The sequence below is a fragment of the Mustela lutreola genome, chromosome 7, assembly GCF_030435805.1.
Source record: "Mustela lutreola isolate mMusLut2 chromosome 7, mMusLut2.pri, whole genome shotgun sequence".
Classification (NCBI taxonomy): domain Eukaryota; kingdom Metazoa; phylum Chordata; class Mammalia; order Carnivora; family Mustelidae; genus Mustela; species Mustela lutreola.
Window position 1 is genome coordinate 132,917,702 of NC_081296.1, and position 24,502 is coordinate 132,942,203.

Sequence of the window (24,502 nt, forward strand, 5' to 3'; positions counted from 1 at the left end):
TGAAGAGCTTTTCTCATAGCACTTGGTCTGAGTATTCACCCATTTGTAGAGTATAAATAGGGTAGTCTGGCTCAAGACAGATGTTGGCTGAAATTGCATCTCCATACTGCTAATGTATGACCTTGGGCAAGTTATGCAATTTATCTTCTAAGAATTCATGTCCCATTTATAAGTTCGCTTATTTTGAGGATAAAGTAGAATAAGATATATAGGGTGCATATTATGGAGTGAAATATATTGCACTTAGTGAATACTCAGCTAATGCTAGGTATCATTATTATGTAGTATCTTTTTTTGGTCATATATACATATATATTTATATATTTATGTATATATAGATTTTCTTTCAACTTTTTAAAAAGATTTTGTTTATTCTAGGGAGAGAGAGAAAGAGAGGGAGGGAGAGCAAGAATGAATGGTAGGGGCAGGGCCGAGGGGGAAGTAGACTCCCTGCTGGGCAAGGAGCTGAACTTGGGGCTCCATCCTCTGGACTCTTGGATCGTGACCTGAGCTTAACTGACTAAGCCACCCAGGCTCCCCTGTTTCTTTTAACTTTTTATGACAAGTTGTTGTTTTAGTTCTCTTGTCGCAATAGACCTTGAAGTCTATTTCCTGATGATGACTTCTTTATATGCAGTAAGTAATAATAATGGTGTTCTATGTTCCAGACGCTGTGCTAACCCTCATTTTATTTAATTTATACTTTGGCCTTATGAGGCAGTTTGCCTATTTTATAGCTTAGAGAAATTAAGTCACATTACTTATAAGTGGACAATGCTGTTCTCTTAAACACTAAACTATATATAAATTTATAAAAAAAATCACAAAATATGAATATTACTTATACTCCTATCAAATTATTTTAGACTTTAATCTTGAACACTTGATCTTTGGTCACTGATGTTTTAATTGAAACCATGATACAGATAAATGGAAAAGAACAATAAAACATATAATCAGTGACAGTCATTGACAAGTACATGCTTACAAATAGCAGAGTTTGAAAAGGAAGAAAACACTATGAACTAGAGGCAGGATTTCACTGAAGTCAGGGAGACATGAGAGTTGGGGGTGAGATTTGGATGGTGAGAAAAGTGGAGGAAAGAAAAGTTGGATATGAGCATTCTTGTTTATGGCATATGGTCGGCATCATTACGTATTCATCATCTGTCTGAATGAATTACCTAATGATATTCCTTAGGGGAGGCATCAGCACACACGTCAGGATGTATAGAAATACTTAAGAATAAGAATAAATGTCTCTTGCAAAGGGATAGGGTATTTTTAAGCAGAAAATTTCTACAGAGGAGACTGTAAAAATATCACAGGTAGCACCTGTTTCAAAGAAAGTAGGAACTGAAAAAATTCTGTGTTTACAATCATAAAGTCACTGAAAACCTTTGAGCACCATTTCATTAGTAATAAGGCAGAACCAGATGGCAAGGGATTTTACAAATGAGTTGGTCTGAAGGAAACCAAGGCAGCTAGCTGGTATAGACAACCTATTTATTGTAGGATTTTGTTACCATTATGAAATATAAAGCACTTTTGCACAAAGTCATGTTGATTAGTTTCTGTAAGTTCTATACAACCATTAATGAGACAAAATGGCCTTCATAGTATGAAATTAAAGAAGGATAAATGAGACAAAGAATTAAGTTTCCATGTAATTAAATCTAACCCACTGTGAAATATATTACGTGGAACAAGACTGAGGCAAAGAAGTAAATAAAAATGAAGTACACTGGTTTAATTGAGGCTGCTTGCCAGACCTCTGTGGAATCAGCCTTCAGAGATTCTAGCAATGAGAACACTTGAGAGCTGATTCATCTCTGTATTTGAAGTAAATATTTACTGTCAGTGCATATATATGTGTACACATACATGTGTACATACATTGACGTACTAGATAAATAGTGGTTTGGAATTGGTTGGGTACTTGAACTTTTTTCTTTTTAAACCTTTAAATTTAGGAACTAAACTTTTGGATGGTATGGTGAAGAATTTCACTTATGGAAGTTCAATTCAGAAAAAAATTCTACTTCTAATAGACAATTTCCTTTTTTTTTTTTTTTGTAGGTTTTTTCGTCTAGTCCTGATATTAACTATGATCCACATCGCTGGTTAGCAGAAAGCAAGGTAATTTATCTTTAAGTCCTAAAGTTATCATAATATTTATGACTTTCAAGTTGTCCTATTTGGGCCAGTCATACATTTTGTTATAGAACAGAACATACAAAGCTGTTTTGGGGAAGATATCATCATCATGCATTTAAGAAATTTCCATATTCCTTTAGCTTAACATTTAAAAATTAGTTTAACTGTATAAGAATATAGTTCACAGAATGAGAGAATAAAGGAAGGAAAAAACTGTTGAAATATCAAAACTAGATTGTCAGACAAATTCTTCTGCCTTTTCCTTGGGCTAGGCAATGTCTTGGAAGTATATAAAGGTCAGGGCAGATATAAAAAATATAAACCTTTATTTCCATACACTTAGATACTTAATATATTTTAGTTCCTGGAGGTAAGCTCAAAGCCTGCCAAATCTCCCTGTAGCTCAAACAAATCCCTTCATTTCTCTGGATATCTTGTTTTGTCAATTACAAAATGGGAAGGGTAAACTTTATGTTCTCAAGATAACTTTCTTGCTCTATGGTTCTTTAGCTTGATGATTTAAATTTAAATGGCAGGTGAGCAAAAGTAAATAAAATCAAACAATTTGCTAATTTTAGCAAGAAGATTCTTCTGCATTATGGGATAGTTACCAGCTATTCTCATATATCACATCAACTTGGATATTCCTTCACTAAAATATATAGAAAATCACAACCATATATAATGTAGATGTTTGTTTGTCTAAGTATTGGCACTTAAATTAGTTTTTCAGCTTTAAGATGCTAAAGTGAAAAGTCTTTGATCCCAATTTAAATTCTGTAAGAAAACCAGCTGTACTGTAAACCTGAACAATTGTGTTCCAACTTAGGAAACTTTTAAGTTTGTCCCATATCCTAATTTAAAAATATGAGGAAAGTGAGGTTTTAGAAAAGGTTTGTGACTTTTCCAGTGCCATATAAAGAATGGGAAAATGGATTGGATGTTAGACTCACAGTTAATATTCTTACCATTGTGTGTGTTACTGTCTAAAATTTTCATTCAGCCAAGATTTATTGACTGGGTACTTTTTTGTGTATAGACATGAGTGGTATAAGTGTTAGGAAGCCATGGAAATTAATAAGGAAAATGGAAATGTATACACATTTTTAAAAATCTTTAGGATGTGTTATATTGTTATAGAAATATATAAACATTGACAAGGAGACACAAAAAGAGGAAGAGCTGAGTATGACATCTGTGCTAGGAGATTAAGGGGGTGTGATGCTACCAGTGTGTTGCAGAAGGTTTCTGCAAAAATGCAATATTTAAACTTGATCATACAAATAATATGCAGAAGTTTTATAGTTAGCTAATTATAGGTACAATAATGCCAAGAAGTTGAGAATATCTGAGTGAACACAGATCATGCCCTGAGCTTGATGAGTAAGGTACAGGTGGGAGGTGGTGGGGAAAGACAGGGTTCACCTTTGAAGGCCTGCTGTGCATTAAAGAAACCTCTTAAAAAAAAATTCTTAATAAGAAACTAGCAGCATTATGATTGACCATTGAAATTTACCCAACCTTGTAAAATTTTCCTCCTACATTAAGTACAGTGATGCTGTTCATTCCTAACCATCTTGATAAAACCAAATGCAAACTTGTATTTATGCCACCTGCATAGAAATTTAGAAATACATGTTTTGCTGTCTCAGAAATTTGGGGCTAGAAACTTTTTTGTTGTGCATTAAAAAAGCATTTCTCTTTTTTTTCTTTTTCCCGACTCCTCCATTGTGACAACAAGAGCAATGTACTTGGAATTTTCTTTTAAGTTAAAATCTTTATCATTTCTGAACAGAAAGCTTTCACTGCTGTTGTTCAGTTAAATTATGAGAGGCAGAGATGACTCTTAATCATAGCTCTTTAATTTGGGAGCCAGTGATCAGTTTTCCCTTATCATTTAATGGGATTGAACTTCTGATCAGACGAGTTTTAATAGTGCATGAGACAAGTGTTCCTCTACAGTGTAAAAGGGTCATGATAAGCAATACCACACTGACCAACTGACTAAGGAGGAATTGAATCTATTTACTAGAAAGATGGTTTAGGTTATTGATGGGCTGCAATACTGGAATTCCCATGAACTATGACTGGACAGCTCTATAAGTATTGAAGATAAGATCTGAAATCAGAGGACAAAAACTATATGGAAAGTAGAATTGCTATTCTGCTAGTCCATGCTTTCATTTTGCAGTATTAGAAGGACCTCTCAGGGCGTTTCGTAATTGTTTTCATAAATCTGCCAAATGAATTTCTTCTGTTAGTGTTAATCCTGGAAGAAGTAGAGGATTGGGTGAGGATAGTGTCACTGTTGCTTTGTTGCGATTGGTTGCCTAATATAAATATGAAGGCCAGCTAGGAGTTGGGCCAGGCTCACAGATAAGATAAGCCAAAAATGGTAAGAACAATACATTACAGGGAGGAAGAGGATTGAGATAGTCATTAACGAATATGAGACAAGCAGTTCCCATACATCAGGGATTTGTTTTTGTCAAAAATCCCAACAAGGTATTTAGAGGCCAAATTTATTCAGTTTAACAGAGAATTTACTGAGTAGCTACTGTGTCCCAGATGCTATATTATGTCCTGTGGGCATAATAATGAATTTGGGGTGATATGTGCTCTTGAGGAACATTGTTTTCTCTAGAAAAGCTGATACATAGATAATTACAGTATTATCTATAAAAGCTGTGATACAGCTATGCAGAAACTGTCATGGTGACTGATCCCTGAGATGAATCTTAAAGCTGGCCAGATAAAGAGGAAATACTATGTATGCAGAGTAAACAACTGTAGGAATGGTATGGAAGAGAAACAGCATGATAAATACCAAGAAACCCAAGTGATCTGGCAGCACTACAGTATGAAAGTGGCAGGGATAAGGCTCTAGAAGGAACTAGAGAATAGGTCCACAAAGAAGAGCACTGTATGCCATTTAAAAGGTTAAGTTCACTTCTGCACTTAGGGGGGAACCCCAAAGGAGATTTGAACAGGATACTGATTTATTCATATTCATATTTCAGAAGCATTACTCTGATAGTAATGTAAAGGGTGGGTTAGAACTGGGAAGATAAAAGGCAGGGAGATGAGTCAAGAGGTCTTTGGATGAGACCCATGTTTCTGGGGTAAAAATCCACAAACTAAGGACATTGTAGAGATTCAGAGGAAGGGACAGACTGAAGAAATGTTTTGGTGACAATACGCAGGAGATGTTTAATACTATATCAGATGGAGTGATAGAGAAGGAGATGTCTAGGATTTTCAAGACAAGCTAGAAGATACTTTCTCAAAGTTTGGTTTCTGAATAGAGAGGCACACAAAGTCCTAGTTAGGCAAGATAGAAGAAGTATTGGAAGTGTTTCCAGGACTGGAATTGATATCTGGAAAGTCCCATTTGGACAGAAAGCCCCAAAGAGAAGCAGGGCCAGAGGCAGCGATCAGAGTATAGGTTGAAATCATGGAAAGAAATGAGAAGTAGCAATGACATTCCCAGAAAATGTGGACCAATTTCAAATCTAGAGCAGGCAGGCACTCTTAGCATGGAACAATCATACTAGAGAGTATCCACAGTTGGTCCCAGATCTTAAGGTATCATTTTATGATTGTGGAGAAAAGAAAAGCTGCTGTCAAATAGCTCTTTAGCACAAGGCAGGGTCATGAGTGCTCTGTTATTTACAGAAGAGCACATTTAATTTGGGGAGTCCAGTGCTAAGTATTTCCTCAAGAGGCAAAAAAGGTAAATGTATTTGCTTCTTTGGCTGTAAAGATCTCTTCCTTTTTGCCTTCATCTGTTTTATTGTCTTCCTCTTTCTTTAGTCTGCAAGCTCCATGAGGGAAGACCCATGTCCAACCTGTTCCTCGTTGCATCTTGAACATTTACCACAATACCTACCTAAATGCTCAATAAAACATTTTATAAAAAGAGTAATTATATTAGGAATACTGCAGTTTTCTACTAAAATTACTTCCTTAGTTTGAATATCACCAAAGAATAAATAGCAAGCAGATTAGATTTCAGTAATTTGTTAACTTTAAAATATTGTTTCATTTGATTGGAACTGTAAAATTCAAAGATTATATGGATAAACACACTTCTAAAATTTCCTTTATTTCTCCATTTGGTATCATGCCAAAGAGTCATACTTTTAGTGGTATAATGTGTTCTAGATGTTGCCTTTCCTTGCCATTTTTGGAATATTGTAACTGAAGTAGCTTTGGAGATCATGTAGTTTAACTTTGAGAAGACAACTCTGGGAATTCTGAGATTTACCTGAGGACCTAAAGCTAATTAATTACTGAGAAGTGTTTAGAACCTGGGTGTCTGAATTCTATGCCAGTGTTTCTTTCCATTGGTTGTGTAATCTACATTTGAATATAAACCTTAAATTTATGCGTATTGTCTTTTTAATGGTATAGATTTTTTTTTTTTTACAAGTTATTATATGAGAAGTATTAGACCCAGTGTATTTAATTCTGGTTGAAGGATGTAAATAATCGTCTACTAACTTATCCTTCCAGTGTAGACTTCAAAATGAGATGCAAAACTCAGGTATCTTGATTCATTTGTAGGAAAGATACTTTAGATTGTATGCAAGGAACACATTCAATTAAACATTCAGTTTAATTGAAAAAAAAGTATTTTGTATTTTTAAATATGTACTCTTATTATGGAGATATTTTTTCCTTCATGAATTGCATTCATAACAGTAGAAAAGTGGAGAGTATTACTAAAAGGATTGTATTTTGAGATTGCTTTGGGTTTGAATTTTGTAATTCTGGTTTAATTCTTGTTTTGGTGGCCTGGCACACTCTTAGGAATTGCCATTCTCTTCCTTTACCTTTGGTTTTTCTATAAACACTTCCTCTCAAAATTGTTTCTTGAGTTTTGGCAAAGGAAGTATAGTAGTTAAAAGCAGCAAAATTATGGGCTTTAATATAATTGCTAACTCTATCAGCCATAATTGTTTTATTCTAATTTTCTGTTTCCCTAGGTTTTAGCTTTGAGTCATTCCTTAATGGCTTTAGTATATTATTACACTAAATCTCACTAGGGAATTCTTACACATTAAAAAGATCATTTTGATTGTTTTACTAGATACTTACTCTCACCTAATTGTAAGCTGCCAACTATGAAGGTAGCAAAATGCCTCATTTAGAAATTCTTTCATATTTTAGTTTATTTAGCAGTAGTTGATGTAGTTAAATAAATGAGCCTATTATGTAATCTTGAAGATGCTCTTGTGAGTGGTTAATAGAACGGTGTTTGCACTGTGATTAATAGCCTTGTCAGCTAATTATTATTTGGAATTGGTAAAGTTATTCCTATACTGTATTCCAAGCTGTTTCTCTAAGACACTTAAGTGTCATTAAGACACTTAATGAATGTTGGGTGTTTCTCTAACAAACACTGATTCTTATAATTGACTATTGGTTGATTAAATTTCTATAAGTTGATATTTTGTTTTGTAGGATTAATAATATATTCTGCTTACATATTCAGTTCATAATAAGCATCTAACTATAACCCATTTTTAAATTTTGTTTGGTGATGGAATAAAGGCTTTATAGGAATAAACTGAAGCCATAGGTCATACTATATTAGTCCACTATAATAAAAGACCAGAAACTGGGTGGCTTTAACAACAGATACTTTTTTCCTCACAGTTCTGGAGCCTAGATGTCCAAGATCTAGGTGACAGGGTGAGTTTTTGGTGAGGCCTCTTCCTGGCTTGTAGATGACCACTTTCCTGTGGGGGGTGGGACATTTGGGAGGGCTGGGAGTATTACTGGGAGAATTGGGAGAGTCAGAAGACACAGTGTCTCTTCCTCTTATAAGGACTCCAGTCCTATAGGAATAGGGCCTCTTTTTGGTATAACCTCATTGAACTTTTATTGCCTACCTTCCTAAAGGCACTATCTCCAAATCCAATCACACTGAGGATTAAAACTTCAACATACATGCTTGAGGGGGGACACAATTAGTCCATAGCACATTATCATACCTGATGAATGCTTTGTTTTAGAGATTTTTTTGGTGTGTTATTCTTTTGCTTTTACCAGAACCAGTAGGATTATTGTTATGACAAAGCAGATTTGTTGTTCCTCCATTATCAGCCCTTCACAATGATACTGAGCATGGGCCAAAGATTGGGATGGAGTAAGTAAGAATCTTTGAGAAAAGGGAAATATGTGGTTATTTCCTAAATTTGCATTTAAGTCATTGGGCAAGAACAGATTAAACTGGATTGAAACCGACGATTCCCAGGGACTCACTTTGTTTGCACTACATTGGTTTTAAAAAATAGAATTAGTAGTGAACATTAAAAAAATTACTCAATTACATGCATAATTACAGCATGGAATATGTTTGCCTTTTGAGGTATCAGAAGACCTGATAACATTAGGGTTTCATTCTTATGTGATAGGAAACTGTTGGGGCTGAGAAGAACCATGGATATGATCACATTAGAAGGAAGATCATTCCGGTCTTTCTTCATGGTTGTCTTTTTTAAAAAATTTAATTTAATTTTTTTCATGTTCCAAGATTCATTGTTTATGCATTACACTCAGTGCTCCATGCAATACGTGTCCTCCTTAATACCCACCACTGGGTTCGCCAATCCCCCCACTTCCCTCCCCTCCAAAACCCTCAGTTTGTTTCTCAGAGTCACAGTTTCTCATGGTTCATCTCCCCTCTGATTTACCACAATTCACTTTTCCTTTCCTTCTAATCAAAACCACATTGACATACCACCTTACACCAGTTTAAATGGCCAAAATTAGCACAGTTGTCTTTTTATAATCCAGATCAGTAGTTTATTCAGGTCCTAAATGTGTTATTTTAGAATGTTCATTAAACTTTCTTAATATAATGATACTAAAAGATAAAAGAATCTTGGATAGTTTTGTTTTCAAGATATTTTATTTTTCCATATTATTACTTAAATGCAAGGTGCTACCTCTTTATAAGAACTTAACAGCATCTAATTTTTCATTTAATTGCATGTGTCCTGTCTTCTCTGTGTGCGGAATGTTGTATTAATTGTAGTGTGTGTGCTCACATACAAACATGAACACACATCCATTCCCAAGTTGCTTTAAATTGAAGAATAATTTAAAATTCCTAAAAAACAATCTTGAGGATTTAGTACAGCAAATTCTTTAATATACAGGATAAAGATGTGTACGTGTTTAAGGTGCCAAATAAGCAGCAAAAAAGACTTGGTTGAAAATATATCTTTTCTAGAAACTATATATCTAACCTTTCCCTTTTATCATGCCAATAATAATAATATGATAATTACTAGGGCTTTTTGGTTTATTTATATTTCTTGAGTGATTGGTAAAGTTTGAGGTGAACAAAAGGTACAATCTATAGATTGAGACTGTTGTTTTAACACAGAAGCAGGCAGCAATAGCATGGACCTCCACTTATTTCTTGCCTGGTTACTATCAATTAATGAATGACTTAAGTAGTAATGTTTTAGAATCATTTCCTAATGACTTGGATCTAATACACTGAACATATTCTAACTTTCAAGATTTTAACAATATAGAAGTGTGGAAAGTAGAGTATTTACCCTCATTTCTCTGTTTGTACCTCTCTCTTTAGTAGGCATAGTCATCATAAACAGTTTGGCGTTCATATTTTCAGTCCTGTTCTGGTTTAGTGGGCTGAATTGAAGTTGTTTTGAACATAGATGTGTATTTTTTTAATTGCCAAATATACTGGCCACTTTCTCTTGGCAGTTTTTGACACTTTAAGTATATCCATATTCTTGTAGTATTTTTATTGTCTTCCTTAGGGGTTCTGTCACCCCAGACTCTTAGATTTTCCTTGTGCCTTTCCAATTTCTTCTTCTCAACTTTATTTTTAGTTTTCTCCTCTGTTCCTCTCTTTGACATTCTCCTTCTTTCTTCTATAGACACTTTGTAGGCTGTTTTATTTGTTCCTATGCCTTGGATGATCTCCATACTGTTGATTCTTCAGTCTGTATCTCTCGAGCTTTAGATCTATATATCCGAATAGTCATTCACACTTCTGTGTCTTAGTCCTAACAACTTCAGCTTATCACAATCCGATGTTGACTGTTTAACCCTTAAATCTTTGCTTCTAGGTTTCTTAAGCTAGAAGCTTGAACATTGATACGGATTTCTTTCTCTCCTTTATCCCTAACATTTAAATCTCAGACACACACACGCACACACACACACACACACACACACACACACACACACACGTCCATTCCTCATTATTCTCTCTTGTTTCAATTATTGGTAGCAGTCTCTTGAGTTCTAGCCTTCAGTATTGGGCTTCACTCTATACAAAGAGCAAGCTTTCTAAAGAATGGTCCAGTTCACTTTCTTGTTTCTCATTCTGTGGTTAGATGGGGTGGTACTATATCACTCACCCTCACCAGCCACCCTGTATTCTGCTTCAGTGTTTTATCGAGACAAAAGTTGTAGTAGAGTGTGCTTCTTTTATCTGGCAAAGAGTTGACTACATTTCCTCGTTTCCTGTCCTGTGGGAGCTTTTTATCTCTTTATATTTGCATGAGTATTTCAAACTGATGTTGGGAAATGAAGCAGCCTTCATTAAGTTTTTGCAATCTTAATCAGAACTCCACAGCTCAACTTAAGTTGGGGACTTCCTGTATTTACCAGTGACATTCAGATAAGATAGAGGCCTATAAATTATGTAACATGTACTAAAGCCAGGTCTCCTCTCTGCAAGGAGGTTTAATTTTAGCTTTGTTGCTTGATTTCTTTCTTTCATTCTTTCTTGTTAAATACCAGCTGAATTGAGATCGAATTCATGTAACATATAATTCACCTATTTAGAGTGTACCATTCAGTAGTTTTTAGTATATTCACAGAAGTGTGATGCCACCACCACAATGAATTTTAGAACATTTTATCACCCCAAAAAGAAAATGTGGACCTTTAGCCATCAGTTCCTAAATCTGTCCATTCCACTTACCCACCACCCCCAGCCCTAGTCAACACCTAATTTGCTTTCTATAGCTATAGATTTGCCAGTTCTGAACATTTCTTATACATGGAATCATTCAATATGTGGTCTTTTATAAATGACTCTTTTCATTTAGCAGAATGTTTTTAAGGTTCATCTGTATTGTAGCATATATCAGTACTTCACTTCCTTGCTAAATAATAGTCCACTATATGAGTTTACCATTTTATTCATCCATTAATCACTTGAAGTTCCTTTGGGTTATTTTCATTTCTTAGATATCATGAAAAATGCTGATATGAACATTGGAGTTTAAGTTTTTCATGAACATATGTTTTCATTTCTCATAAATATATACTTAAAAGTAGAATTGCTGTAATAGACCAGAAAGGAACAGAGACAATATACAGTAACAGTCACCTTACAGACAGTACAATGGCACTAAATTTGTGTTTTTCAATACTTACCCTGAATGTAAATGAGCTAAATGCCCTAACCAAAAGACACAGGGTATCAGGATGGGTAAAACAAACAAACAAAACCAACTCGATCGATATGCTCTCTGCAAGAAACTCATTTTAGACCCAAAGACTATTTGGGTCTAAATTTAAAGTGAGGGGGTTGAAAACCATTTATTATGCTAATGGACATCAAAAGAAAGCTGACAGATAAATTAGATTTTAAGCCAAAGACGATAGTAAGAGATGAGGAAGGACACTACATCATACTTAAAGGGTCTGTCCAGCAAGAAGATCTAAGAATGTTAAATATCTATGCCTCTAACATGGAAGCAGCCCATTAAACAAGTCATTCAATAACAAAACCAAAGAACACATAGACAATAATGCAATAATAGTAGGGGACTTTAACACTCCCTCACTCAAATGGATAGATCATCTAAGCAAAAAATCAACAAGGAAATAAAGATCTTAAATGACACACTGGACCAGATGGGACATCCCAGATATATTCAGAACATTCCATCCCAAAGTAACAGAATACACATTCTTCTCTAGTCCACATGGAACATTCTCCAGAACAGATCACATCCTGGGTCACAAATCAGGTCTCAACTGGTACCAAAAGTTTGGGATCACTCCCTGCATATTTTCAGACCACAATACTCTGAAACTAGAACTAAGTCACAAGAGGAAAGTTGAAAAGAACTCAAATACATGGAGGCTAAAAGCATCCTACTGAAGAATGAGTGGGTCAACCAGGAAACTAAAGAAGAATTGAAAAAAATTCATGGAAACAAATGAAAATGAAAACCCAACTGTTCGAAATCATTGGGACACAGCAAAGGCATTCCTGAGAGGAAAGTATATAGCAATACAAACCTTTCTCAAGAAATAAGAAAGGTCTCAAATACACAACCAAACCCTATACCTAAAGGAGCTGGAGAAAGAACAGCAAAGTAAACCTAAACCCAGCAGTAGAAGAGAAATAATAAAGATCAGAGCAGAAATCAATGAAATAGAAACCAAAAGAACGGTAGAGCAAGAGGCTGATTCTTTGAAGGAATTAATAAGATTGATAAACCCCTGGCCAGACTTATCAAAAAGAAAAGAGAAAGGACCCAAATTAGTAAAACCATGAATGAAAGAGGAGAGATCACAACCCAACACCAAACTAATACAACAATTATAAGAACATATTATGAGCAACTCTACGCCAGCAAATTTGACAATCTGGAAGAAATGGATGCATTCCTAGAGACGTATAAACTGCCATAACTGAACCAGGAAGAAATAGAGAACCTAAAGAGACTTGTAATCAGTAAGATCGAAGCAGTCATCATAAATCTCCCACAAATAAGAGCCCAGGGCCAGACAGCTTCCTAATACAATGTTAGAAGTGGAGAGAGCATTCTTTTCTTTTTCGTGATCTTAGGGAGAAAGCATTCAGTCTTTAACCATTACGTGTAATAATAGGAGTTGTTCATAGATACGTTTTTCAGGTTGAGAAAGTTCCGTCTGTTCGTAGTTTGTTGAATGACTTTATTGTGAATAGGTGATGAATTTCATCATATACTTTTTCTGAACCTTTTGATATAATCACATGGCTTTTGCTCTAATTGTAAATGGCATTTTGGAACCCAGTGTTCTCACACTTCTGTGTTTGTGGTAGAGTGGCCACCCTTTCAGTGAGGGTACAGTGGAGGAGGGAGTCCCTACTATCTCCACTGACTTGCCAAGACTTTAGCCTACCCAGATTAGAGCTATGAAAATGAAAAATCCTAGTGGTCTGCCCTTCCAACGCAATACCTACTATTATGTTGTTTCTACTCACAGCATTTCTTACTCCAACTTTGTGAGTTTTCCACATGAGATGATGCAGTTCTCTGCAAACACCAACTGGGTGTCCTACAATTTAATTCAGCTCTGACACAAACTACCTAGAGTTAGCAGATACTACAGCTGAAGGGCTCCGTCCCATCTGCACCCAATTCAGATGCCAATCATAAATAATGGATCCCTAGGTGACTTACACTTCCATCTGACTTGGCTACAAATTAGGGATTCCCATTGCTCTCTCCTCAGGTTTAATTTGCTGTAATGGGTCACTGATCTAAGGGAAATTCTTTGCTTACTATTACCAGTTTATTTATGAAGAATAGAAATAACCAGCCAGATGAAGAGGTTATATAAGGTAAAGTCTCAAAGAGTCTGCATAGAGTCTGGGGGTATTTCACACTCCTGGCACTCCAGTGATTTGTTCACTGACGTGGAAGCTAATTAAATCTCATTGTCCAAGAGTTTTTATAGAACTTAATATCCAGTGGCCTCCTGAATTCCAACTTCCTAGAAGTTGAAGGGTAGGGCGAAAGTTCTAAATCCCTAATCACCAGTTCCATTGTGAGGCTGTCCAGTGACCCCACCCTAAACACTCTGATTGGATCCGCAGGCTTGTTATGAATAACAAAGGACATTCTTACTCTGGAAGTTCCAGGGACTTTAGGAGCTCTGTGCCAAGAATTAGGGACAAGGACCAAGTATCTTTCTTATTATGCTACAATACCATATAACTTGACTGTGAACTGGGGAAAGAGGGAACCGTCTTCTAGGCAATAACTTTATGAAATGTGGAGTGGAGCTTTTGTCACACAGGGTGTGTGCCTTCCATTGTTCATAATTATCTAGCTTCTACCTAACATTTTCATTTAAGAGCAGCTTTGCAGAACTCTTGTCCTCATTCTGGAAGTGGAACTTCTATACAGTGCTTCCCTTGTTTTTGATGAGCAATTATAACAAATGTGATCTAGGTTTTGCTTTTACAAGCATGATTTCCCTTCACTTAACACATTCACATTCTATTCATTGTTTGCCTAATAATCACAGACTGTTTTATACTGTGGCATATCCTGAAAATCTCCTAGATTTCTGGAGGCCTAGAACTTTCTTGCTTACTGACGAATGCTATTCAGGGAAGTTACCCTTTAGCTTAACCTAATTTTTCTGTTTGACCCATTGCTTCCTTTATTTTGCTTCTTACTAAAATAAAGACTGTTATAGATTATTTAAAATCAACTAAAAGGGCACCCTCACTTGTGAAGGTCCTAAGAGCTGACTAAAATCCTGTTCTAGTGAAGGTGAAAATTTTTATTTTTCCTCATCCCTAGCTTAAGTATTTAAATAATAAAGGTGGTGAGGTTAGAGTCTATGAAAAACAGTTGCTTCAGTTATATTTCCTAGTCTTCTAAATGAGGGCATAAACTGATTTTATGTCCCTCATACCATATGGAACATCTCTACATGATTAGCTGGACCCCTGGGATATGAATTTTTAGAAATCAAACCTAGAAATTTTATCTTTTTTAAAAAAAAAAAGTATTATTATTTATTTCAAAATTATTTATCTAAATTCAGTGGAGATAACATCACCCAGTTACCCAATCCTCCTTCCACCCATTTCCCCTCCAGTGACCCTGTTTGTTTCGTGGAGTTCAGCATCACTTATGGTTTAACTCCCTCTTTCGTTATCTTATTTGATTTTTCCTTCCCTTCCCTTATGTTCATATGTTTCATTCCTTAAATTCCACATATGGGTGAAATCATGTGGTATTTGTCTTTCTCTGGCTGACTTACTTTGCTTAGCATAATACCCTTTAGTTCCATCCACGTCATTGCAAATGGCAAGATTTCATTCTTTTTGATGTCTTTTTTTGAAGAAAAAAATCTCTAAATTCAAGCTCCCTTTTGTGACGAGTCTGTAGCATTCTATTCTGAGGTACTTTTTACTTTAAAAATAAGACTGCCTTATATATTCCTTTAGGGAGCTAATTGTATTTTGATTGCAAGTTCAGTAGGCCAGATTTTTCCATGGTATTGCCTTTCCAAAGATGATAGGGATTATAAAATATTTTATAAAAATCCAAGATAATCATGGCTTAGTTGCTATACCAACTTTTAACTAATATAAATTATTATCAAGTCAAAATATTATGGGTACTTTTTTGTTTTGCTTAAATTTGTTATCGCTTATATTTGTCCAGATTATCATGACTTTTGCCTCCTATTCTGAAATGTTAGTGTTTTCTAGATTTTTAAAAAATGAGATATATAAATATCATTTTTTTAGACAAAACTTCAGTGGCTCTGTGAGGAACTAAAAGAGAGAGAAAACCGAGAAAAAAATCTGCGGCACCAGCTGATACTGTGCAGACAACAGCTGAGGAATATGACGGAAAACAAGGAATCTGAGCTCCAGTGTCTCTTTGAACAGATAGAAAGACAAGAGCAGCTTCTGGAAGAAATACACCAGGAGAAAAGAGGTGTGTTCGTTGTTCCTACTCTTATTTTTCTTTGTTTGTGTTTGTGGAATCCTAGGATTTGAAAGAAAAGCCTATTTCCCTTGTCTCTACTTTAGATTATTTCCAAATCCCTTTCCTTTCCTGTCTTTTGTCTCCCTATCTTTCTTCATTTCTGGCTCCAGAAGAGAAGATTGTTCACCCTGAGAACTTTTCCTTCAGCTAGTGCTTCTCTCCTGTATAGATAGCACTTTGTTGCCATTTCCAAGTATTAATGTGGTCAGACATTTGTTCTTCCCTGATAGAATGCTGAAGTTTATATTTTACTTCAGGAGAATATTCATTAATTTATTCAATAAATATTTACTCTGTGCCTATTTTGTCTTGGGCACCATAAAAGTGCTGAGGATACATCATGGATAAAACCAAAACAATCCTCTTATTTAGCTTACATTGTATAGAGTGGAGTGACAGAAAATAAACATAAAGCATAGATAAATTGTTAATGTATTAGAAGTTTATAAGCACAATGGTGAAAACAATAGAGTAAGGGAAGAAGAGTTTGCAAGAGCAGGGGGCAGGGTTGTAATATGTTTAATATGTAGGCAGTACTTTAAAAGTTTGATCAGAAGTTTGGAAAAACTGCTTTTCTTTTTGGTTCTACTAGGGATACATCATGATGCGAAGAAGAAAAACAGCATTATGTATGGAAATCCTATGTGTTTCTTGTGTTGGCCTAGGCCTTTTTGTTATTGGTGAACTTTATTAATTTAAGAACTAGAAAGAGACTTAATATAGTGTCCCACTAAGAAAAATAAAACATTAATATATAATAGTCCCCTAAATTTTTTTTTTTTTTTTTTGGTTTTTCATTTTATTTATCAGGACTATTCCTTCTACAGGTACCAGTTAAAAATTACTGCTGTATGCAGTGATTCTGAGTTTTTTGGGTATCAGGAACACTTTGCATTCATTTACATATTTGAGAACTCATAGAGCTTTAATCAAGGTATATCATATGCATTAATATCTACCATGTTAAAAACTAAAACGGAGCATTTAAAAATATTAATTCCTTTGAAATAATAATTATAAACCTATTATATTGTTAACATAAAAATTAATGACATTTAACTAGTTCCAATACAAAAATATTGATGATGGCTTTGTTTTGCACTTTTGTAAATATCTTTTATTGCTGTCTTAAATGAATACAGTTGCAATTTTGTATTTGCTTCTGTATTCCATTGTTATATTCCATGTCGTGTAACCTCTGGAAAAACTGAACTGTGTTTATGAGAACTTGAGTGTGAAAAAGGCAAGTACTATCTTAGTAGTAGTAATAATGGGTCTTGGATGACCCCCAAACCATCCATTGCAAACTGCTGCTATAGTGCAATTGAAAGATGTTAACTGTGCTAGTAGTAAAAGCCAGAGGATGCCCTTAAATATACATATACGTATACATATATGTATATATATATATATATATATATATATGATTTTTTTAAGGATAGTACAATAGAATCTAATTACAGACTTTATAGATAAAACATTGTATGCTCTGTACATGTTAATAGACTATTTACAAATACTGGATTGCAACTGGCTTTTCTTTTAGTAAGTATTATCAATATTATCACCCAGTAAATTATTTTTTATATTATAAATACCTATAGCTTTTAGGTGGACAAATCCAAAAGGAAAGAACCAAATATTTGTACACTGAAATAATTATGTTTAAATGCCCAGCTTTTTTTCATAAAAGCCTTAGAAAAAAAGTTATAAATATTATAACTTCTCAATATGATTCCTTTATTTCTATTATGTAAATTTAATAAACATTTATTGCTTGTTTTGTATTCATAGAGCTCTTGAATTCCTTTATGCATCTTAAAATCAGCCTGTCAGGTGTTTTAAAAGGAATTTGCTAGCTTTTTTAATAAGACTGTTAAATGTCCACATTTAAGAATGGACTTTCTTGATATTGAGTATTCCTATCCATGAACATAGTATGTCTAAACACATATTTAAGTTTTTAACTTTTCTCATGGATATTTTGTACTTTTCAACATATAGGTCTTGGACATTTTTTTCAGATTTATTCCTAATTTTTTCTGATTTATGATGTTACATTAAATGACATTTTAAAACTTGAATTTCCAACATTCTTTTCTAGCATATAGAAATACAATTGATTTTTGTGTGTGTGTGCATTAACCTAATGTTCTTTAATTGTGGTAGCTCATTTATTAGTTGTAGCAGTTGTTTTGTTATCATTGTTTTTGATTTCTTAACGCTTAGGGTTTTCTTTGTACATAATCATCACCTATAAATAAGGACAGTTTTTGCTTCTCCTGGTGAGTTTTTTTCTTTTTCCTTTCTTTTTCTTTCCTTTCCTTTTCCTTTTCTCTTCCCTTCTTTCTCTTCCTTTCCCTGTCCTGTACTTTCTCCTTTCCTGTCCTGTCCTTTCTCCTGTCCTTTCCTTTCCTTTCCTTTCTTTTTTCTCCTCTCTTTTCTTTTCCTTTTCACTGAATGGGATGTCCAGTACATATTAAACTAACCTTATATTCCTGGGATCAACTCTACTTTGTCAAATTGTATTTTCCCATTTATATATGGCTGGATTTGATTTATTAACAGCTAAGATTTTTTTGCATCTGTGTTCATGAGAAATATTGTTCTGTAGCTTCTTTTCTCGTAATGTCTTTATCTGATTTGAATGTTAATATAACAGTGACCTCTTAAAATAAGTTGTGTTTCCCTTTTACATTTAGAAACCTTTGTATATATTATATATTATTATTTTTGAAAAAAGCATGATAGAATTCATTAATGAAGCCTCCTGTGCCCGCAGTATCATTTGGGTAAGGCTTTAAATTTCAAACTCAAATTCTTTAATAGCTATTCGGCTATTCAGAATTTCTTCTTCTTGAGTCAGTTTTATTAATGTGTACCTTTCATCATATTTGCTCATTTTATCTAAGTTGTCAAATTTGTTGGCTTAAAATTTCTTATGCTATCCCCTTTTAAATTCTTTTAATTTTTGTAAGATCTGTACTGATGCTTACTATTCTATTCCTGATATTGGTAATTTTCTTTTATCCTTTGTAAGTATTGCTGAGGGTTTTAATTTTATTAATATTTTCAAAGAAGCAACTTTGAATTTAATTTTTTTCTATTTATCTTTTTAATGTTGACCTCTACTTTTATTTTTAATTTCCCATCTTTTACTTAGTTTATGTATCATTTGCTTTTTTCTCTGGATTCTTAAGTCACAAGCCTTATTTTAATACCTTTTTTTCTTAATGTTGTCATTAAAGTTCTAAATTTCCATCTTAGTGATACTTGAAATGTATTGAAACAAATGTTTCAATGTCATGTTTTCATTATCATTTAGTTTAAACTAGAAAATATTTCCCCTGTGATTTCTTCTGTGACCTATGAGTTGTTTTTTTTTTTTTAGAAGTATACTACTTAGTTTCCAATTATGTGAAGAGTTTTCTGCATATTTTATTACTGATTTCTAACTTAATACCCTTGTGGTCTTAGAATATGCCCTCCATAATTTTGATTCTTTGAAATCTTCCAGGACTTGTTTTATGTCCCCAAATGTGGTCTGTCCTGGTCAATTTTCCAAGTGTACTTAAAAGAAAGTTATGTTCTACATTTATTGTGAAATATTTTATAATTATCAGTCGTGTCAAACTGTTTCATAATGTTCTCTGTCACTGGTATTTCTGTATCCCTACTGATTTTGTCTACCTCTATCAATAACTGATAGAGAATGGCTAAAATATCCAGCTATTTACTTTAATTGTATATATGTGTGTCATTTTTTTTTTTTTTTTTGCTTCATGTATTTCGAGGCTGTTATTAGATCCATTTTAGTTAGTATTGATTGTGTAATCGATTGCCTATTTTAATAGTCTCAATAAAAGCAAAGGAAGAGAGGTGTTAGTAGTGTCAACAAATGCAGAAGGTATGATGGAGGAATTGGTGTAAGATTGAGCAGTGTAGGTGATAGAACCCATATAGGAGACTGTAAGGTCTCAGTGGTTTTGCCATTGGGAGAAATAAGAAAGTTGGGAAGTAGGGGCTGATTTTGGTGACAGAGAAAGAGGGATCTTATTTTTTACACCTATCCCTTAAAGTCATAAATGAAAAAAGTTTTAGAAAGTATCAAACTATTGTTAACAAAGAAATGATATGGTACTCTCTTGCCTATGTATATAAAATGTAATAAGTGCTGTTTGTGATTCAGAAATTATGTGGACTTAATATAAATAATGAAGTTTAAGCAAAGGCTGTTGCAGTTGGAGACATATAAACATATTTATTAGGAGGTAGGGTGAAATACATATGTTACTAGAAATACAAGCAGCATGTTCTGGTGAAAATGGGAGTACTGATTACTTTGGTAGAGGCCCATATGGGGAAGTTTTTTGTTAGGACATGTCCTTTGATTTAGATCTTGAGGAATGTAGCAGGATTTCTATAAGAAACAGAGGAGGACGAAAGATTCTTTGCAGGATTTAGCTGCATAGTGATCTCTTCTTGGGTACTTTAGCATTTGTTTATAATAGTATATATGTAGGTGATTTGATGATTAAATTTAGGTATTTCTGAAACATCAAAATGAATTATAGAAATTTATATTTGGTTCCCTTTACTGTCTTAGGAACTTACCTGTTAGATAGAACAAGGTAAACCTACTTATAAGAGAAGTAGTACAGAGAAACTTTGTATTCATTGCAGTTGCCATTCTCTGCATTAATATTTTTAGTTTGATTTAATGTCATATTGACTAACATGTGCCATGTTAACTGAAACGCATGTACAAGAAGTTTATTGGTGCGTGCTGCCAGATTTATCTGAATTTTCTATGCTTCCTGGGCTTCTTTAGGCCTGTAGGTTTGGCCTGGAGTGTTCAAAAAGGAGAGGAACTCTAATGAGAAGTTAATGTCATGGCCCCCCTAGACGTTCGGTAATTATTGACTAAAAATTCATTAATCTTATGAATGGTAACAAATATCAGAGTAGAGAGATGTAAACTGCAGTTGGGAGTCATTAGGAATATTTTTACTTGTGTAGGTAGTTATTTTTAATAATTTCTTAGGAAACTAACTGCTGTTTACCTTTTTAATATTCTGGTAAGCCACTGCTCTTGTATGTGCCAGTATTTCTCTGTAAAAATACTTTGAAACTATGAGATTTACTAAAAACTAACATTCATGTGGAAGTTGAAAGGATTCCTTTTTTTCAAAGAGCTTCAGAAGGAGGAGTGTTTGTATAGGACGATGTCAATTCATTCATGCTATATGAAATGTTAATGATGGACAAATATAGCAGACAATTTTCTTTTTTTTAAATTTTTTTAAAAATTAACATTTAATGTATTATTAGCCCCAGGGATACAGGTCTGTGAATCGTCAGGCTTACACACTTCACAGCACTCACCATAGCACATACCCTCCCCAATGTCCATAGCCCAACCACCCTCTCCCTATTCTCCCTTCCCCCAGCAACCCTCAGTTTGTTTTGTGAGATTAAGAGTCTATTATGGTTTGTCTCCTTCCCAATCACATCTTGTTTCATTTTTTTCCTTCCCTACTCCCCAAGCCCCCCACATTGCCTTTCAAATTCCTCATATCAGGGAGAGCATATGATAATTGTCTTTCTCTGATTGACTTCTTTCGCTCAGCATAATACCCTCTAGTTCTGTCCACGTCATTGCAAATGGCAAGATTTCATTTCTTTTGACGGCTGCATAGTATTCCATTGTATATATGTACCACATCTTCTTTATCCATTCATCTGTTGTTGGACATCTAGGTTCTTTCCATAGTTTGGCTACTGTGGACATTGCTGCTAGAAACATTCCGGTGCATGTGCCCCTTCAGATCACTGCATTTGTATCTTTAAGGTAAATACCCAGTAATGTGATTGTTGGGTTGTAGGGTAGCTCTATTTCAACTTTTTGAGGAAACTCTATGCTGTTTTTCATAGTGGCTGCACTAGCTTGCATTCCCACCAACAGTGTAGGAGGATTATCCTTTCTCCACAATAATTTTCTTAATATAGTTTTTCTTAAGCTGAAATTATGAAGTTTTAGTTAAGGCACTTATCTTACTTTCCAGGCACTCTGTGATTGTGGCTGTTACTATTTAGTGTGTGTAGTTTCTCTTCTTTGAGTAATTAGAAATTGACATGGTCTCTGAAATTCCTTTCCCTTAAAGATGAAAATTAATTTTTCTTACCCAGTTTCTAGTTTTGAGTAAGTGTAAATTCATTTGCCTTTTTTAGATTAGGTGGGCTACTCCCCAAACCCTACTACCCTGATACTGATACTGTGATAGGTATAATGCCTAGAATAATGCGATAGGTATAATGCCTAGAAAGATAGTAATTCTCAGGAACATACACTCTAGATTCAGGTTTCTCTAATCTCTCTCTTCCTGTCATATCACTTATTGGGAATGTACATGCAAGGATGAAATAGGCCATTGTCAGGGCCTCTTTGTTAGGGAGTTACCTTTTCTGAATAAAAGGGAAAATACTAAAAGGATATGGAAAAGGGAAATAGTACTTCAGCCACTTTGGAAGGTAATATTTTCTGCAGCAGAAGACTAATTGCTCAGATGGTTTCATTGTTTTTTGTTAGGAACTATGCCTTCGCCAAGAAGTAGGCAGTAGAGAAAAGGTGCATCAAAAAAAACCCAACCAAACAAAAAAAACGCCAAAACAATATACTCTATGTAACTGGAATAAACTCTGCATAACCAAAAGGCAAATCCGCAAATGTTTGGCAGAAGTTAAAGAATTTAATCAGAGTGGTTTACATTTTGTTTATGGCACTCTGGGATTAGGTAACAGTATTTGTCTTTCCTAATATTTCATTTATGTATTACATTTTACAGTAGAGGTATTTAAACCATTTATATTTTTATTCATTTTGTGATAATATTTTCTAAGAGCCTCCCGATTCACTTAGGGGTGCTATAACATTGTTAATAGTAATTCTAGCCTCTTTTGTGCTATGATTTGAGCTAGCTCTCTAGTATAATCTGGAAAAAAATTTAAGAATAACTGAATACCAAAAGAATACAGATTTAAAACTATGTCTATATCTAAAATAGTTTCAGTTCTTAATAGTAAAACAAATTTAGCTTTTAGATGATAACTTCCTATTTGCTATTGATGATAAACAAACATGATTATCAATGTTGAGTAGAAGGATCCAAGAATGGGAGAGGTGGAACAGGTGAAAGAAGGGTTACTTGGTACAGCAGGATCCCAGGAGGGAGGAGAAAGGGTGGGGTCAAAAGTAACAGTGGAAAAGTGAATCTTGGTCAGAATAAGGCAAAAAGTTTTGGCTTTTCCTCCTTACCTTTTTAGCTCTTTGAATACACTGCTGTTTTTGGCAGTTTCACTTACCACAATAATTTATGTAGTGATTCCTTTATTTTGACTGTTTCTCAACATCTGTGATTGGCTTTCATTGATCTTTGCCTTGTATATGCTTAATACCGGCTTGGGGACGAGGACGGACGGAATGACAGGTAGCTACTTGATTTGCCATGAAGTCTCAGAGACCTGTTTTAGTAGAAGCCTTGTGCATTTTAAGCCAGATTATTAAGTGTTTCTCGTGACTATGTTTTTTTTTTTTTAAGCTGCTTCCCAAGGTTAACACTTGTCATGTGAAGGATGTCCAAGGCATAGAGCCAACTTAGTGATGAAGCTTGTATACTATACGTACCCTCATTGTTCTGGCTTTATAGAATGTCTCTGAAGATGACTATTTTACTCTATGATAGAGATATGACTCAGTTTTTTTCATTGTTCTTAAAATTGCTGTGCTGTTCAAGGCACTGACTCTAAATACACTCTGCATTTTCATAGGTTCTCATTTACCTGGTTTGTCTCTACCCACGGTGCTCTCAGCTTTTAAAAAGTATTTCCTTTGGTTTCACTGTTCCTAGAGTTCTGAGAAAGTCCTTTCAGCTGATATCTGTGTTTTATTCCTTGTTCTTTGTCTGAATCTCTGTACCAGTTCTGCAGTCGGTGGATGGGTGGACAAAGGATAATTTCTTAGAATTCGTTGTGAGACAGAGATAAAGGAGGGACTTGGAGACTAAAGCATCTTTCCTTTGCTAGACATGGGGTTGCAAGGTTTATATTTTGTATGTGACATTTTTTATTTATTGGTTTCGTTTTCCCATCCCTCACACATTCATCTATTACTTATTTCCACATCATTTCAAGCCCCCCCCCTTTTTTTTCTATTTGAAAGGGCATTTGACAATCATGGCATTTATATAAATACTAGTCATTGTTGTCTAGTCTTAACAACAAGGAGAACCATTTTTTTTTCTATTTCATATTGAAGTATAATTAAATGTTTTAAGTTAATTTAGGGGGTTATCTCAAAGTATAATATAATTTATTTATTTGCTGTTTAGGACTTTATTTTACATTGTCACCAGTTCAGAAGTTCAGTGATGTTGATTATTAGAGATAATGAAATACTATTTGATTGATTGAGGAAATTATTTGAACCCATTAAACTATCATTTTGTTTGATATGAAATTACATCTTCTCTCTCTTATTTTCAGGCTTTCTTCAT

At 34.4% G+C, this 24,502-nt stretch overlaps 1 protein-coding gene across 12 annotated transcripts in view; it reads left to right on the forward strand.

Annotated features, from left to right (window-relative positions):
* Positions 1–24,502, forward strand: part of CEP128 (centrosomal protein 128) — a 393,959-nt gene that overhangs the window by 150,473 nt on the left and 218,984 nt on the right. For 11 of the 12 annotated variants that reach the window (XR_009355799.1, XM_059182638.1, XM_059182635.1 and 8 more), the window contains 2 exons: positions 2,080–2,139; positions 15,707–15,899. Coding sequence is in view for 11 of the 12 variants with exons in the window: in XM_059182638.1 (XP_059038621.1) it covers positions 2,080–2,139; positions 15,707–15,899 (253 nt within the window). In the remaining variant the exon portion in view is untranslated. The remainder of the gene's footprint in view (positions 1–2,079; positions 2,140–15,706; positions 15,900–24,502) is intronic. The other variant, XM_059182630.1, reaches the window with a different exon arrangement.